This window comes from Centropristis striata, chromosome 6, assembly GCF_030273125.1.
Source record: "Centropristis striata isolate RG_2023a ecotype Rhode Island chromosome 6, C.striata_1.0, whole genome shotgun sequence".
Lineage (NCBI taxonomy): Eukaryota > Metazoa > Chordata > Actinopteri > Perciformes > Serranidae > Centropristis > Centropristis striata.
This window is the reverse complement of record NC_081522.1, coordinates 33505592-33522508: the sequence shown is the minus strand read 5'-3', so window position 1 is coordinate 33522508 and position 16917 is coordinate 33505592. Positions and strand designations below refer to the sequence as shown.

General features: G+C 38.9%; 2 protein-coding genes across 2 annotated transcripts; both read right to left on the bottom strand.

Moving 5' to 3' along the window:
• Positions 1-1488: 1488 nt before the first annotated feature.
• On the bottom strand, positions 1489-3699 carry LOC131973335 (E3 ubiquitin-protein ligase TRIM21-like). The gene has a single exon (XM_059335309.1). The coding sequence runs from the start codon at positions 3688-3690 to the stop codon at positions 2044-2046; it is 1647 nt and encodes a 548-aa protein (XP_059191292.1). The 5' UTR covers positions 3691-3699; the 3' UTR covers positions 1489-2043.
• An 8102-nt stretch (positions 3700-11801) lies between these two features.
• Positions 11802-14538, bottom strand: LOC131973725 (E3 ubiquitin-protein ligase TRIM21-like). Its single transcript, XM_059335786.1, has one exon. It carries the CDS (start codon positions 14536-14538, stop codon positions 12925-12927), a length of 1614 nt encoding a protein of 537 aa, XP_059191769.1. The 3' UTR covers positions 11802-12924.
• Between the last annotated feature and the right edge of the window lie 2379 nt (positions 14539-16917).

Genomic DNA, 16917 nt, shown 5'->3' with positions numbered 1-16917 from the left:
AAAACAAATAACAATGCTAATTATAAAAGTTACTTTAACTGAATTCCCTTAAATACCTACATTTGTAAGTCTATTTGTATAAGTTGTTGAATAACATACCTCAATGTTTTATTTATCCACTAAAAAAACTGCAAATATATTTTTAGAGAGAGTAAAGTTTTTCTCTCTTTAGCAAATAAGTGCATTTATTTATTTATTTGTTTATTTATTATTTAAATATTAAAATTTTAATAAACATGTTAAGAAAGTGGGCTGCACGGTGGTGTAGTGGTTAACACTCTCGTCTCACAGCATCAGGGTCGCCGGTTCGTCTTCTGTGTGGAGTTTGCATGTTCTCCCCGTGTCAGCGTGGGTTCTCACTTGGTACTCCAGCTTCCTCCCACAGTCCAAAAACATGCACTTAGGTTTAATTGGTGACTGTAAATTGTGAATGACAGTGTGATTGTCTGTCTCTATGTGTCAGCCCTGTGATAGTCTGGCGACCTGTCCAGGGTGTCCAGGGCTCCAGCCCCCCACGACCCGAGTGCAGATAAGCGGTTAACGATAATGGATGGATGGATGTTAAGAAAGTGAGTACATCTGATGTCAGTGTCATTTAATGATTCATAATTTTGATCCTCTAATTCCTGATAATCCCACACAGATTACAGTTCAGTGTGTTACAGTTTGTGTAGAGTTTTTACAGCTTCAACACATGACTCTCTCTCCTCCTCTCCTCCTCTCTCCTCCTCCTCCTCCTCCTCGGTATCCTGTGCACAGAAACTTGTCAGAAGGGAGGTGGAGCTGCTCCTCCACCCTCAGCTGAAGAGGATCTGAAAGGTTGGTTAACTTTTCAGTTCAGGTGTTGCTGATGTTGACATTGTTGACATGTTTTAAGTCAGCTGTGAGCTTGAAATGTGAATGTTAACAGCAGGTATTACACATTTTTAAGCTTTTTAATTTGAAGTCTGGAAACAAAAGGTCGTATTTGGTGAGTGTTATCTTTTAACAGCAACAGCAACATGAGTCACATTTACTGATTTCACCAAACTGTCATCTTCTCTTTTTATTTTTTTATTTTCAATTTTAATATTTCTCCTCTCATTTTAAGGGTGCGGTTCTTTAATTTAATGACAAAGTGATACATTTCATCACAAAACCAGCCAGAGCTGCAAATATTAAATATATTAGATATGTCAGCGGTTTAAAATAGCTCATTTAACTCAACCAACAAATAATTAAAACAACATTATGCAAGTAAAAATAGTAAAACTACAAGTTGAGACAAAGCTGCAGATCTGAGATCAGTGCTGTTGCCTCTTCTAACTGTGTAATGGAGCTTAATCACACCAACAGCAGGACGATTAAACTGAAAAAAACAATATTTCTCTCTAAAATTTGGTACAACTTTGAGGTACTTAAAACAAATGCAGTGGAAACTCTCTTTGTATTTATTCAGTTGAGAATTTATTCACTTTGTTAAAACTTTACAGTCTACAGAGAGGTGAACACAATACAGACTAAAAGTAACAGCAGACAGTTGACCCATTTTTTGTCTCTGGTGTGTAAAACTACTGCAGCTAAATGGTTAAAGATCAGATTTGGTTAATGTTTAAACTCATTATAAACATATGTACAAAATTTCCCTGAAAACAAACCAGAAAGAGATCCCTTGTTGTGTCCTTTAATTTGACATGATACAAAATAAATCCCTAAAGTCACCTTATTGTGAAAAGCTTCCATTAACATAAAAAGGGTTACATGACTTTCTTGAGTAATTTGTGTCAACATAAAACACTCTTTAAATAAACAATGATCACACAATAAAAAGTTTTGAATTTGGCATTTAAAGCTTCTTATTTATGAGTACATTGTTCTGATGATTGAACTGTCTTGAAGGCAGGAAATGCAGTCATTAAAATAAATCAGACTGAATTTAAAGAAAAAAAATGCAATGATCAGGATCTGCTGAATCAACAATGTTTACACTTTACATAACCAATAAGTACACATTTGTTAAATAAACACATAGTGAATGTTTTTGTGGAAAATCAAATGGTTTTTCTACTCAGTGTGACTGACAGGAGAGATGATCAGAGGGGTAAAGTTTTTACCAGACCTGTTAAAACAAGGGCTGAAGTATGGGTAAAGTTTCTCAGTGAAGCAGCAGCCAGTAAAGGAGTAGATAAGAGCTGCAGCATCAACATCATGAAAGGAGACCAGACCCTCCTCATAATCCACAAACACCCCCACCTTCTCAGGCCGAGACTTCAGAGAGATACGGACTGCAGGGTCAGCAAGAGCTTCATACTCATTTTCATTCCTCAACCATATTGTCCAGTAACCATTCTGAGGTTTCAGTGTGATGTGTCCCTTCCTATTGATTGACTCTCTTGCCACTCCTAAATTCCACTTCGCCTTCCCTTTAACCTGAACCTCGTAGTAAAATCTTCCTGAATAGAAACTTTGCTTTGCTAAGACATTTGCACAAGTATCAAATCTCTCTGGGTTGTCTGGGAGTTTCTTTTTTACATTACCACAGCTAACTTGTTTTCCATCATCAGACAGGATGAGTCTGGGATGTGCTGTATCAGGATCGAGTGTCAGATCCACTGCAGACTGCTGGACCCTCTTCAGCTCAGCCTCAAACAGCTTCTCCATCTGTTTACTGAGCGTCTCCTCCAGCTGACTCACAGCTCTCACCACAGTCCCCTCATATGAAGGCGGACGGACCCTGACTTCTGTCCAGTCTTTGGTCGGTGGAGCAGTGTTCAGGGAGGTGAAGCTTTGGAGGAGGTGGAGGTGGTCTTCAGACTGTGAGAGCTGCTCCACCTCAGTGCTTCTCTTCTTCAGGTCAGAGATGTCCTGTTCCAGCTCTTTGATGAAGCCTTCAGCCTGTTTCTCTGTCTTTCTCTGCTTCTCTTTGATCGTGTCCATGAGCTCGGCCTGGCTTCTCTCAACAGACTCCTTCAGAGCGGTGAAGACCTGAACACCATCTGCTATCTCTCTGTCTGCATCTTCCTTACTGAGCTCCACTGAGTGTTTGATCTCCTCAATCTTCAGTCGTTTCTTCTGGATCATCTGCTGAATTTCAGCATCTGTCTTCCCCAGCTCGGCCTTCTTTCCTTCATATTCTTCTTTCAGAGGAACAACATTGTGTGTCTTGTGGTCTGAAACAGTGCAGACCATGCAGACACACATCTGGTCGGTCTTACAGAACAGCTCCAGCAGTTTATCGTGCTCTGTACACATCCTGTCTTCCAGGTTCTCCACAGGCTCGATCAGCTGATGTCTTTTCAAGGCCGGCCTCGTCAAATGAGGCTCCAGGTGAGTCTCACAGTAGGACTCCAGACACACCAGGCAGGACTTCAGGGCCTTCAGTTTGGTTCCAGTGCAGACGTCACAGGGAACTTCTCCTGGTTTAGAAACTTGCTGCTCTGAGCTGCTGCTGCTGGCTTTCTGTTGAGCTGACTGTCTGAACTGAGCAGCCATCCCAGAGATGAAAGTATTGACCCGCAGTTGAGGTCTTGAACCAAAAACCTCTTTACAGTTGGGACACTGATATGGGACATTAATATCCCAGTGTTCAGTGATGCAGGTTTTGCAGAAGTTGTGTCCACATGGTGTGCTGACTGGATCAGTGAACACATCCAGACAGATGGAGCACAGAAACTGATCTTCAGTCAGCAGACAGCTGGCAGCAGCAGACATATCTACACTCTGAGGACAGAAAGTATGTTATTACATATTAGTGGCATAAAAGGAATGTTATCCTGAATATCCTTGCCATATTGCACCTGACAAAAAGCCAAATTTACTAAGAAATATATGCAATGCAAATATCAGTGTGATTGTTAATGAATTCATGGCCTCAGTCTGAATGTGTTTAGCACCTGATTTACTAAGACAGCTCATTGTGCAGTCAAGTCCTGGACTACCTGCTGCGTTATGTCAAAATCCTCATTTAAATTAGTAGATAACATGTTTCTTTTATTGCCACTAGAGTGAATGCATTTAAAGTTGATAAAAGTGTTTTGATTCCAATTTAATATTGAAAAAGGCTGAAAACAGTCACTACAGAAACAGTGAAGTTCGGAGAAAAGGGGATGAAGTTTGCCCTGAGTGAAACTTCCTGTCTGAGTGGAGCTGAAGGTTTAACATCATACTGATTGTTGAAACACAGTTATTATTATAAGCTGCACTGCCTTACAAAAGCAGACAGATAGATAGATAAAGGCAGAGAGAAAAGAGTGAATATTCGTCAATCCAAACAGAATCTTGGCTATACTAGTTAGCCTTTAGCAGGCCTCATCTATCTGCTGTTACTTTTTTCTTTGTTATGGATTTTGGTTTGAGCTAAACTTTGACTAAATCTTCAGTGAGTGTATTTTGTCTCTGTAGGACAGTTTACTCACCAGTGTTTGACACAGATTCTGCTGCTGTTGTTGAGAAAAACCTGCTGGATTCAACTGAAAGTTTCTTCAGAGAGAAACAGAGAGACTTGTCTCGACTGCAGCTCTGCTGTCGCTCACTAACTTTCAGTTTCATTTCTGGAAAGTTGACGTGGAGCAGAGACAAAGAAGGAGGGGTGGAGGAGGTATTCAGATCCTTTAATGAAGTAAAAGTACTAATACTGTACTGTGAAAATACTCCACTACAAGGAAAAGTCCTGCATTCAAAACCTGACCGAAGAAAAAGTAAGTATGACCAACAAAATGTGCTGAAAGTATGAAAGCATAAGTGAGTTGTTGTAAGAGTAGCGGCTCCTTTAAGAGGCAGGACAGTAGATGTGTGAGTGGACGAGAGAAGAGAGAGCAGGAGGTGATGAGAGTAACAGTGAATCTGCTCCTTTATTAATACAGTCTCTGCAGTGAATGCAGCAGGTACCAAGCAGGGACACACAGGTCTACAGAAAGCAGTCAAAGTGGTCAGTTTAACAGTGATTTACAGTTTATGTCACAGTTGTAAGTTAATGAAGCATGCAGCTTCTCTCGACCAAGTGGAGCTCCCGTTTATTTCTTTCCAGCTGTTGTTAAAAGTGAAGGAGGTTAAGTCCGAAGTGAGGAACATGAACTTCAGCTCTGGAGGAAAACAAACCTCCCCTGTGCTTTGTGACCACAGGGGAGCTGCAGCAGGAACGGCTAACAGTGTTTTATCATTATATATGCTGTTTTTGGATAAATATGACTGCTTCATTGATCTGTGTGTTGCATTTTACTGCTGTGTATGTTTCAGTGATGCATTGCTGTAGTTTAATCTGCAGTAATGCATCATATTTGTTACATTATTTTGGTGTTGTTGCCCTGTGAGAATCACATTTCTCTAAAAGGTCAGAAAAACTGCTGTGTTAAGCTTTGTTGTGTGTGTTTTAAAGAGTTTATTTAACTGAAGAAGTAGGAGAATTTCCTCAACACATAAAGGAACACACAAGACGGGGATGAAATACTACTCTGAAAAGAAATGAAATCTTTCAGACAAAATGTTGTGAAGAAAACATATCAAGGAAGAAAATATATAATGCAATATTTCTCTCAGAGCATGAAATGGAAATACTCAAAGGTAGAAGTATTGAACTCCATGTACTGAAGCTCAGCAGACTTCAGAGATTCAAACACACACAAGTATTAAGTCAACTCTGCTGTTCAGGAGACTGTAAAACCCTTCAGTCAAAAACAAACCCTTTAAATGTATCATTATTCATTCATTACCATTAACCGCTTATCCGCAATCGGGTCGCGGGGGGGTCCCAGCTGTCATTGGGGCGAGAGGCGGGGTACACCCTGGACAGGACGCCAGACTATCGCAGGGCTGACACATAGAGACAGACAATCACACTCTCATTCACACCTCAGGCAATTTAGAGTCCCCAATTAAACCTAAGTGCATGTTTTTGGACTGTGGGAGGAAGCCGGAGTACCCGGTGGGAACCCATGCTGACACGGGGAGAACATGCAAACTCCACACAGAAGAGCCGCAGGCGGGAGGCGAACCGGCGACCCTCTAGCTGTGAGGCGAGAGCGCTAACCACTACACCACCGTGTAGCCCCATGTATCATTATTATTATTATTATTATTTTAATTTTCAGATCACAGAAGTGCAGCAGGAGCGGCTAAGTGATATAATCTTTCAGTTTATGATACAAGCGTGAAAATTGGCATGAACACTCTCCTTGGGTCACTTGACAAGAAAATTGTCCGAGACATTTAAAATTTTAAGATGGCGGCCATTTTTCAAGATGGCCGACACCTTAGTGGAGCAGTTAAGTGATATAATGGTTTATTTGATGATACAAGCATACAAATTGGCATGAGCAGTCTCTGTTGATCACTTGACAATAACCCACCCACAGTTACTTGAAATTCCAAGATGGCGGCCATTTTTCAAGATGGCCGACACCTTAGTGGAGCAATTGAATGATATAATGGTTTATTTGGTGATACAAGCATAAAAATTGGCATGAGCAGTCTCCATGGGTCACTTAACAAGAAAATTGTCCGAGACATTTGAAATTGTAAGATGGCGGCCATTTTTCAAGATGGCCGACACCTTAGTGGCGCAATTAAATTATAAAATGGTTTATTTGGTGATACAAGCATACAAATTGGCATGAGTAGTATCTGTGGGTCACTTGACAATAACCCACCCACAGTTACTTGAAATTCCAAGATGGCGGCCATTTTTCAAGATGGCCGACACCTTAGTGGAGCAATTGAATGATATAATGGTTTATTTGGTGATACAAGCATAAAAACTGGCATGAGCAGTATCTGTGGGTCACTTGACAATAAGCCAGCCACAGCTACTTGAAATTTCAAGGCGGCAATTTTTTTTTCAGGATGACTGCCATGTGGACCTTTAAATTATAAATTTTCTCATAGAAATGTATTGGGTTCCTCAAGAGAGGTTGTTTGACTGTGCTTTGTCTGACTCCTTGCCCACGACCTGTCCAGTTTGGTAAAACCTGACCCACCGGCGTAGCTCTCCGGGTTCACCGAGGTACACAGGCTCCCTTACCATGAGGGCTTTTTAAAATACTGTTTTAAATTACTTTTTTTATGACTAACCATTACTACTGCCATTAAACATGCCAAATAAATACTAAGGGGTGGGGAAACACAGTTGTGGTGCTGAACGGACAGTGCTCCAAAATAATAATTGAGCAATGGTTAATACTGAATGACAATAATGACAGATCCAGAGGCAACAGCAGCTCTGGCTGACATGGAACCATGACAAACAGTATCTGAAACTATACTAGGGAACTAAACTGAAAATGTGAAAGCAATGTTACAAAGTAAAAACTGAACATGTCACAGTAATAGGCTGGTGACAAAGGACAAGAAGGAATAACACTGGCAACAGAAACGAAAAGGGGCAACTGAGTCCATATCTGTAGCACTTACACTTTCCAGTTCAAGCCTTGGTGCACCCACATTTTGTCAACTCCCAACAACTCTCTGCAATAGGTGGAAGTGGAGTCCAGAAGACTTTCCACTCCTTGTCCTGTTTAACCCATCCCCAGTCGGAGGGGGTCGGCATTTGTGGGTGTCTCTTCAATGCCTGTCCCCACACATATCCAGCCTTATAAGAAGTCTGGGATCTTCTTGACCTCTTGACATGGATATCTTTGGTATCTTTAGTGTCTTTAGCAGCAGTAGATGCTCTCTTTTGGGCCCTTTCCAGCTGTGTGTTGTTGAACATAAGTTTACAGCTTGAATGATATTTTGCTCTGTTTCTTGTCAATGTGCTTTCTATGCCATCACCTTCATCTAGTCGGGTTGGACTACGTAAGATAGGCAGAGCATTTATTTTATGAAATAATGGAACATTTCTTGCAATGGTATCATAACCAGTATGATCTTGGTGTCCTGCTGTTTGTTTTCTCAACTGTTATGATGGCTTCTGCAATGTCTGCAGCAAATTCAAAGGCAGAGGCCGAGGGTTTAGCCTTTTACCACCTTTTAATAAGCACTTTGATGTATGGGATACAACTAAGTTCATGCCTTAACCCTACACTTAGTCCAATCGTTCATCCAATGCCATTTTTACCCTGTACGATCTGTACACCACCCGGTTAACTAAAACTACTCAGAGAGTTGTCGTCTCTTCTTTGACAAACTTTACAATTGGCTGACATTGAACCCCACTCTGAGTTTAACAGCCGTCATATATCACCAGTGTGCCCTGGTAGTGCAGATACTCAGTCTTGTCTAATCTGTCTATGATCAACAAATCAACACAACTGTATTATGATGTGTTAAAACTTGTTTTCCAGAATAATCTAAAACCCAATACATTTCTATGAGAAAATTGATCTTTTGAGGATCCAGGGGGCGGCCATCTTGACAAAAAGAAATTTCAATTGGCTGGGAGTGTTTTTTTGTCAACCCAAGTAACTGTGGGTGGCTTATTGTCAAGTGACCCATGAAAACTGCTCATGCCAATTTGTATGTTTGTATCACCAAAAAAAACATTAACATTAACATTAAAAAACATTGCTCCACTGTCGGCCATCTTGAAAAAATGGCCACCATCTTGGAATTTCAAGTAACTGTGAGTGGGTTATTGTCAAGTGACCCACAGATACTGGTCATGCCAATTTGTATGCTTGTATCACCAAATAAACCATTATATCATTCAATTGCTCCACTAAGGTGTCGGCCATCTTGAAAAATGGCCGCCATCTTGGAATTTCAAGTAACTGTGGGTGGGTTATTGTCAAGTGACCAGCAGAGACTGCTCATGCCAATTTGTATGCTTGTATCACCAAATAAACCATTATATCACTTAACTGCTCCACTAAGGTGTCGGCCATCTTGAAAAATGGCCGCCATCTTGGAAATTCAAATAACTGTGGGTGGGACATTGCCAAGTGACCAACAAAGACTGCTCATGCCAATTTTTATGCTTGTATCACCAAATAAACCATTATATCACTTAACTGCTCCACTTAGGTGTCGGCCATCTTGAAAAATGGCCGCCATCTTAAAATTTCAAATGTCTCGGACAATTTTCTTGTTAAGTGACCCATGGAGAGTGTTCATGCCAATTTTCACGCTTGTATCATAAACTGAAAGATTCTGGCAAAAATGAACACTTAGCCGCTCCACTACTACATGTCACACAACACCTGTAAGTATTTACTCTAACGCTGAATTCAGTGAACTTCCATTTGAACATTTCTTTACTGGAACTTTTACTGTATTTCTTGGACTTTTCTTCAAACTAAAGAGGCATGCTGGGACATTTCTGCTGTTTGACTCAAACTTTTAGTAATTAAATAATACACTCTGCAGGGAAATTATACAAATAGCACAAGTTCACAACGAATTACTGCAGGATTATTTTAAAATATGTGTGCATTTATCTTTTTTCTGTTAAAGTATTCCTACTGAGATATTAGGTTAGTCTTTATCATATTCAATAAAACAACAAATAATGCTTATATTAATAAAAGTTACAGTACTTTAACTGAATTCCTTTAAATGCAAAAATGTGTAAGTCTATTTGTATTAGTTGTTGTATAACATACCTCAATGTTTTATTGATGCACCAAAAAAACTGCAATAATTTTTTTGAAAAGAGAGAGTAAAGATTTTATCTCTATAGCAAATTAGTACATTTATTTATTTGTTTATTTATTTATTCTTTAATTTATTTACCAAATAGAGAAATCATCTGTCTGTAAAAAAACAAAAATATTAACATTATAATAAACATGTCAAGAAATTAAGTAAATCTGATGTCAGTGTCACTTAATAATTAATAATTTTGATGCTGTAATTCTTGATAATCCCACACAGATTACAGTTCAGTGTGCTACAGTTTAATATCAGAGCATCTTCAACTGATGACTCCTCTCTCCTCCTCCTCCTCGGTATCCTGTGTAGAAAAACTTGACAGGAGGGAGGTGGAGCTGCTCCTCCACCCTCAGCTGAAGAGGATCTGAAAGGTTGGTTAACTTTTCAGTTCAGGTGTTGCTGAAGTTGACATTGTTGACATGTTTTAAGTCAACTGTGAGCTTTAAATGTGAACGTTAACAGCAGGTTTTACATGTTTTTAAGCTTTTAAGCTTTAACAAAATTAAACTTAAAACAAACTTAATCAAAATGTGACCTAATGCACCATGGGCGTGTTGTGTACACAGAAGCTGAAGTCCATGCATGGTTGTTAGTTTCAAAGGTTTATTTTATCCATTGTGAGCAAGCAAACAAGGAGAACAAAGAAACATGGCTCCTGCTGCCTATCTTCACGCTGGTAAAAAAAACCATAGGCCCACCCAGGTGCATGACGGCCCTCTGCCTACCCACCTACCTATATAACATCATGAAACACAAAATAATATGTAAACTAAATATGCTAAACAATAATGATGATTAAACTAAACAATTAACTAGCAAAATAAAATATCAAAATAAGCAAACATCTTGAATAATCAAACAATACTCATTGTCATTAATAAACTAAACAGACAACTAAGTACTAACAAGAAATAAATAGCTCCATCAGGTTGTATTTAATAAATTGAATCTTTTAACAGCAACAGCTCTTCGTTTGAGATGATGACAGACATGACATCAGTGACATTTACTGATGTCAACAAGCTGTCATCTTCTCTTTTTATGTATGCCTTTTATTTTTAATATTTCTCCTCTCTCTCTCTCTCTCTCTCTCTCTCTCTCTCTCTCTCTCTCTCTCTCTCTCTCTGTATCTTGGTCCAAGAATCCCCCTTTCTTTTATTGATTTTTGCCAGCTCACCAGATCTTTTTGTTTTTCAGTAGTTTTCTGATCTGCTGTGGGTTTTTTATTTGTTTATCTTTTTGTTAATAGATCATTGTTTTGCACCACTTTGTGTCAAATATGTAAGATTCCCTTTATTGGGAGCCTTTGGTGGGGCTGTAACAGGGAGGTTTATTGTCTTTTTGGGAAATCTTTTCACAATGCTTGGGAACTTTTTTATTCCTATTTTGTATATAACAGTGAAAAGGACACACAGTTACAAACTGACAACATGAGAAAAGAGGTCAGAAGATATTTAAGATCTGCTGTCTCATCAACAGGCTACAGTGCTGCCTTAACAATCCCACAAACACTCCATGTTCAGCTCACTGTTTAGCCTGTAATTTCACTCTTCTGCTGCTCTCCAAATGGTTTACCATCTATTCTTTGGGCAAAATGAAATTTCATATTAAAAAAATGTTAAAGCTTCACAGTCAGATATTAATAGGCCTTATTTACTCTCCAACACTGGAGAACTTGCAGTGTTTCTGAGAAAACAAATATAGTATTTATTGGAGTGTGCTGATGATAAATCTTTGTTGGTGTCTTTCATTTGTTATTTTCGCTATTTTCACTCCAAGGACTGGAACAATTACATATTACATATATCATTGTTTGTTGTTAATCAGTCTTTAGCTGCATAACTGGAATTTTTCTGACATTATTTAGTTACATTGGGACACAAATTACATGTTTGTTTGTTTGTTTGTTTGTTCGTTTATTGGTTTGTTTGTTTGCTTCAACTGTGTGAGCTATAGTCAGTCATATAGTGTTTATTGTGTTTAATTGATGGTTATTGTGAGCCTTATCTCTTAACATTACATTCAAGTGAAAACTAAGTATCTATGAATTTCCAAAAACTAAACTAAATGTGTTCTTTGAAAGTCATTTTACACTTACCACTGTACTGAATTTCCTAAATCCTCAAAGAAGAAAAAAAACTGGTAATATTTACATTTTTATACAAATAATACTTTTCATATTAATTTTTTTTCTATTTTTTTAAAATTTATTTTCTTTACAAAAATAGCAAGGACAAATGTAATTTCTGGTCACCTGAACAGAGACAGAGTCACATATATGACAATGGTTTTAATAGATTAATAATGAGTTAATAACACAGTATAGACATTATTTACAAGAAAAAAGAAATGATCATAATTAGTGAGTGACATTTTCTTGTTTTTCTATAATGTTTACATTTATTTCATTACTTGCTGTAGAAATGACTGACTTGTTGATCGATCCCCTCTCAATTAGTTTGTTTTTAACGCTTTTAAAGCTTTAAAGCTAAAGTTTTTAAATAATTTGTCTTACGTAGGCTTTCAGTCAAATTAGAGTGTGCTTTCTGTCATTTACTGTCTAAAAGTGGTATTGTCCCAGAGATACTTCAGACAACAGCAGGAGGAGCCTGAAGTACACAGAGACACAGTGCCAATCTATTAATCCAATTAATATCAGGTGGAATGGGGATGGTGGGATTACTGATGAAAAACATGGAAGAGAAACTTGTCTTTACTTTATATTAGACTGTATGAGGTTAAAGTATATAAAGAGGGCGATAAATGGGAAGCAACGTAATGAATCTTAAGAAAAACTAAACAGAATGAAAAAGCCCAGACTACACGTAACACAGAATAAAGACTAACTGTATATGGAGTAATATCAAAACATTAAAAAAGAAAAAATTAAAGCAGCACATTATTAATCAGCATCTGATGAAAACAAAAAATACACAGAATATGTTTAATATTTACATTTTCTTTGCATTAAATGACAAATAGTAGAAAATCAAATGGTTGTTCTGCTCAGTGTGGCTGAGAAGTAGGGATGTATTGATATTTCAAATATAGTGGTATATAGTGGTAAGAAAGCTCAGGTTGGATTGCCTGTCGGAGTGATATATATGAGCATGGATGGTTGTCTGTCTCTATGTGTCAGCACTGTGAAGGTCTGACCTGTACAGGTGTACCCCGACTCTCGCCCAGTGTCAGCTGGGATCGGCTCCAGCCCCTCGCGACTCACGTTTGGATAAGAGGTAAAGGATGATAAATGAATTAATTATGATTATCATTATTTTTTTTTCCATGCTGAAACTAAAGAAGTATTATAACCAAAAACCAAGGTACATACCAAACCATGATTTTTTTTGTACCACTACACCTCTAGACAGGAGTGATAAACAGATGAGTAGATGTTTCATTGTCACTGATACCAAAGAATGGGTAGAGTTTCTCAGTGAAGCTGCAGCCAGTAAAGGAGTAGATAAGAGCTGCAGCATCAACATGATAAAAGGAGACCAGACCCTCCTCATAATGCACAAACACCCCCACCTTCCCAGGCCGAGACTTCAGAGAGAGACGGACTGGAGGGTCAGTAAAAGCTTTGTACTCATCTTTATTCCTTGAACCTATTGTCCAGTACCCTTTCGAAGGGCTCAAATCAATGTTCCAGTTCCTGTTGATCGACTCTCTGGCCACTCCTAATGTCCAGTCAGTATACCAACTAATGTAAACCTCATAATAAAATCTCCCTGAAGAGAAACTCTGCCTTGCTAAGACATAAGCACTTCTATTAAATCTCTCCAGATTGTCTGGGAGATGTTTCCATTCATTACCATGTTGGACTTGTTTTCCATGACGAGACACAATGAGTTTTGGATATGCTGTATCATCATCAAGTGTCACATCCACTGCAGACTGCTGGACCCTCTTCAGCTCAGTTTTTAGTGCTTTTCTTATCTCTTCATTGAGTGTCTCCTCCAACTGATGCAGAGCTCTACTTACAGTCCCCTCATGAAGTGGTCGGACGCTGAGTTCTGTCCAGTCCTTTGTGGGTAAAGCAGCATTCAGAGACAGGAGGCTTTGGAGGAGGTGGAGGTGGTCTTCAGACTGTGAGAGCTGCTTCACCTCAGTGCTTCTCTTCTTCAGTTCAGAGATTTCCTGTTCCAGCTCTTTTATGAAGCCTTCAGCCTGTTTCTCTGTCTTTCTCTGCTTCTCTTTGATCGTGTCGATGAGCTCGGCCTGGCTTCTCTCAACAGACTCCTTCAGAGCGGTGAAGACCTGAACACCATCTGCTGTCTCTCTGTCTGCATCTTCCTTACTGAGCTCCACTGAGTGTTTGATCTCCTCAATCTTCAACTCTCTCTCCTGTATCATCTGATGAATTTCACCCTCAAGCTCGGCCTTCTTTCCTTCATATCCTTCTTTCAGAGGAGTAACATTGTGTGTCGTGTGGTCTGAGATGGTGCAGAGCATGCAGACACACGTCTGGTTGGTCTTACAGAACAGCTCCAGCAGTTTATCGTGCTCCGTACACATCCTGCTTTCCAGGTTCTCCACAGGGTCGATCAGCTGATGTCTTTTCAGGCCTGACGCTGTCAGATGACGCTCCAGGTGAGTCTCACAGTAGGACTCCAGACACACCAGGCAGGACTTCAGGGCCTTCAGTTTGGTTCCAGTGCAGACGTCACAGGGAACTTCTGCTGGTTCAGAAACTTGCTGCTCTGAGCTGCTGCTGCTGGCTTTCTGTTGAGCTGACTGTCTGAACTGAGCAGCCTTCTCAGAGATGAAAGTGTTCAGCTGCAGCTCAGGTCTTGTGTAGAAAACATTTTTACAGTTGGGACACTGATAGGGGACATTAATATCCCAGTGTTTAGTGATGCAGGTTTTGCAGAAGTTGTGTCCACATGGTATGGTGACTGGATCAGTGAACACATCCAGACAGATGGAGCACAGAAACTGATCTTCAGTCAGCAGACAGCTGGCAGCAGCAGACATATCTACACTCTGAGGACAAGGAGTGTGAAAAAACATAACTGTTATTACATATTGATGGAATATAAGGAATATCACATATAATCACAATGCATATAATGCAATTAGAGTGAATGCATTTTTAAAGTAGAGTACATTATTTTATTTTTAAAACAATGAAACGGTAAACAACAGTAAGAAGCAGTGAAGTTCAGAGAAAATGGGAAGTTTGCCCTGAGTGGAACTTCCTCTTTCAGTCGAGATGAAGATTTGACTTACTGACTGTTGAAACACAGTGATTTTTATCAGCTGTACTACCTTACAAAAGCAGACAACAGAAACGACAAAAACATTGAAAGACAAAAAGTGAGATAAAAGAGTGTTTAGGTGAATGTTTGGCAATCCCAAGGCTGTCTTAGCTAAGCTAGTTAGCCTTTAGCAGGCCTCGTCTGTCTGCTGTTACTTTTTTCTTTGTTATGGATTCTGGTTTGAACTAAACTTTGACTAAATCTTCAGTGAGTGTAGTTTGTCTCTGTAGGACAGTTTACTCACCAGTGTTTGACACAGATTCTGCTGATGTTGTTGAGAAAAACCTGCTGGATTCAGTTGAAAGTTTCTTTAGAGAGAAACAGAGAGACTTGTCTCGACTGCAGCTCTGCTGTCGCTCACAGGAAATGTGACGTGGTTGCAGCTCTCCTCTATCAGTGTGACCCAACCTGTCAGGACCTGTCATTAAGAGGGAGAGGGGGAGGAAGTATTCAGTTCCTTTAATGAAGTACAAGTACTTACTGCACTGTGAAAATAATCCAATACAAGGAAAAGCAGGTGTTTTATCATTAAATATGATGTTTTTAGATTATTATTTCTGCTGCATTGATCTATATATTGTATTTTCTCCTCCTGTGCACAGAAACTTGTCAGGAGGGAGGTGGAGCTGCTCCTCCACCCTCAGCTGAAGAGGATCTGAAAGGTTGGTTAACTTTTCAGTTCAGGTGTTGCTGAAGTTGACATTGTTGACATGTTTTAAGTCAGCTGTGAGCTTGAAATGTGAACGTTAACAGCAAGTTTTACACGTATATACATATATTTAGCAAGTTTAGCATCTTTTAACAGCATTAGTCACATTTACTGATGTCACCAAACTGTCATCTTCTCTTTTTATTTTTTATTTTCAATTTTAATATTTCTCCTCTCATTTTAAGGATGCAGTTCTTTAATTTAATGACAAACTGATACATTTCATCACAAAACCAGCCAGAGCTACAAATATTTAATAAATTAGATATGTCAGCGGTTTAAAATAGCTTATTAAACTCTACCAACAAACAATTTAAAACAACACTATGAAAGTAAAACTACTAAAACTACGAGCTGAGACAGAGCTGCAGATCTGAGATCAGTCCTGTTGCCTCTTCTAACTGTGTAATGGAGCTTAATCACACCAACAGCAGGAAGATTAAACTGAAAAAACAATATTTCTCTCTAAAATTCGGTACAACTTTGAGGTACTTCAAAACAAATGCAGTGGAAACTCTTTGTTTTTATTCAGTTGAAATGTATTCACTTCGTTCAAACTTCAAACAGTCTACAGAGAGGTAAACACAATACAAATAAAAGTAATACAACAGGCAGTTGAGTAATTTTTTTCTCTGGTGTGTAAAACTACTGCAGCTAAATGGTTTAAGATCAGATTTTGTTAATCTTTAAATGAATTATGAAGATATATGTACAAAATGTACCCCTGAAAACCACATAGTATGCTGACTGGAAGTTGTAGTATTTCTAGTGACCACTGAATTTCTCCAAGCACCAATTCTGATTAAAGAAAAAAAGCTTCTCAGTGGTTATGGTTAAATAAATGTTGATTCTGTAAAGTAGTTTAACTCAGGCTGACCAGATCCCAACAAGCCAATGTGGGACAAAAAGTAATTTGTGTTGAACCCCATCCCCAAGTAAAACTGAAAAATAACTATTAAAGTATTTTACTAGTTTATGTTGTTGGATTTTTTTAACTTTAAGTTAGTTTCCATCATATTCTATTCAGATCTGCAATAGCTTATGACTTTTTGGTGACCTGTAAGTTTCCCTGTTGTGCTTAAAGTTGTAAAGACGGTGAGAGGTTAACCTGCACTTGACCAGTGGTGCAAAAAGGTATTCATACGGTGGCCCTGAAGTGCAAAACACGCCAGCAATTCACACAACACGCCAGCAATTCATCAAAACGGAAAGGGTAGGTACATATTGGACACTGATCCTCCTCCTGATTGGTTCCTGCCGTCATTCGCTTCTCCATAGTCAAACCAGTTGCCCCTATGTAGTGCGCCCGTATTGTGATATTTATGGTAAATTCATTGAGCTGACATGAAGGATAATAGAGGTGGGGGGAAAAATCGATACAGCATA

Bases quoted from the DNA above. Each gene is read 5' to 3' on its own strand.
- LOC131973335 (XM_059335309.1), bottom strand. From the start codon at position 3,690: ATGTCTGCTGCTGCCAGCTGTCTGCTGACTGAAGATCAGTTTCTGTGC.
- LOC131973725 (XM_059335786.1), bottom strand. From the start codon at position 14,538: ATGTCTGCTGCTGCCAGCTGTCTGCTGACTGAAGATCAGTTTCTGTGC.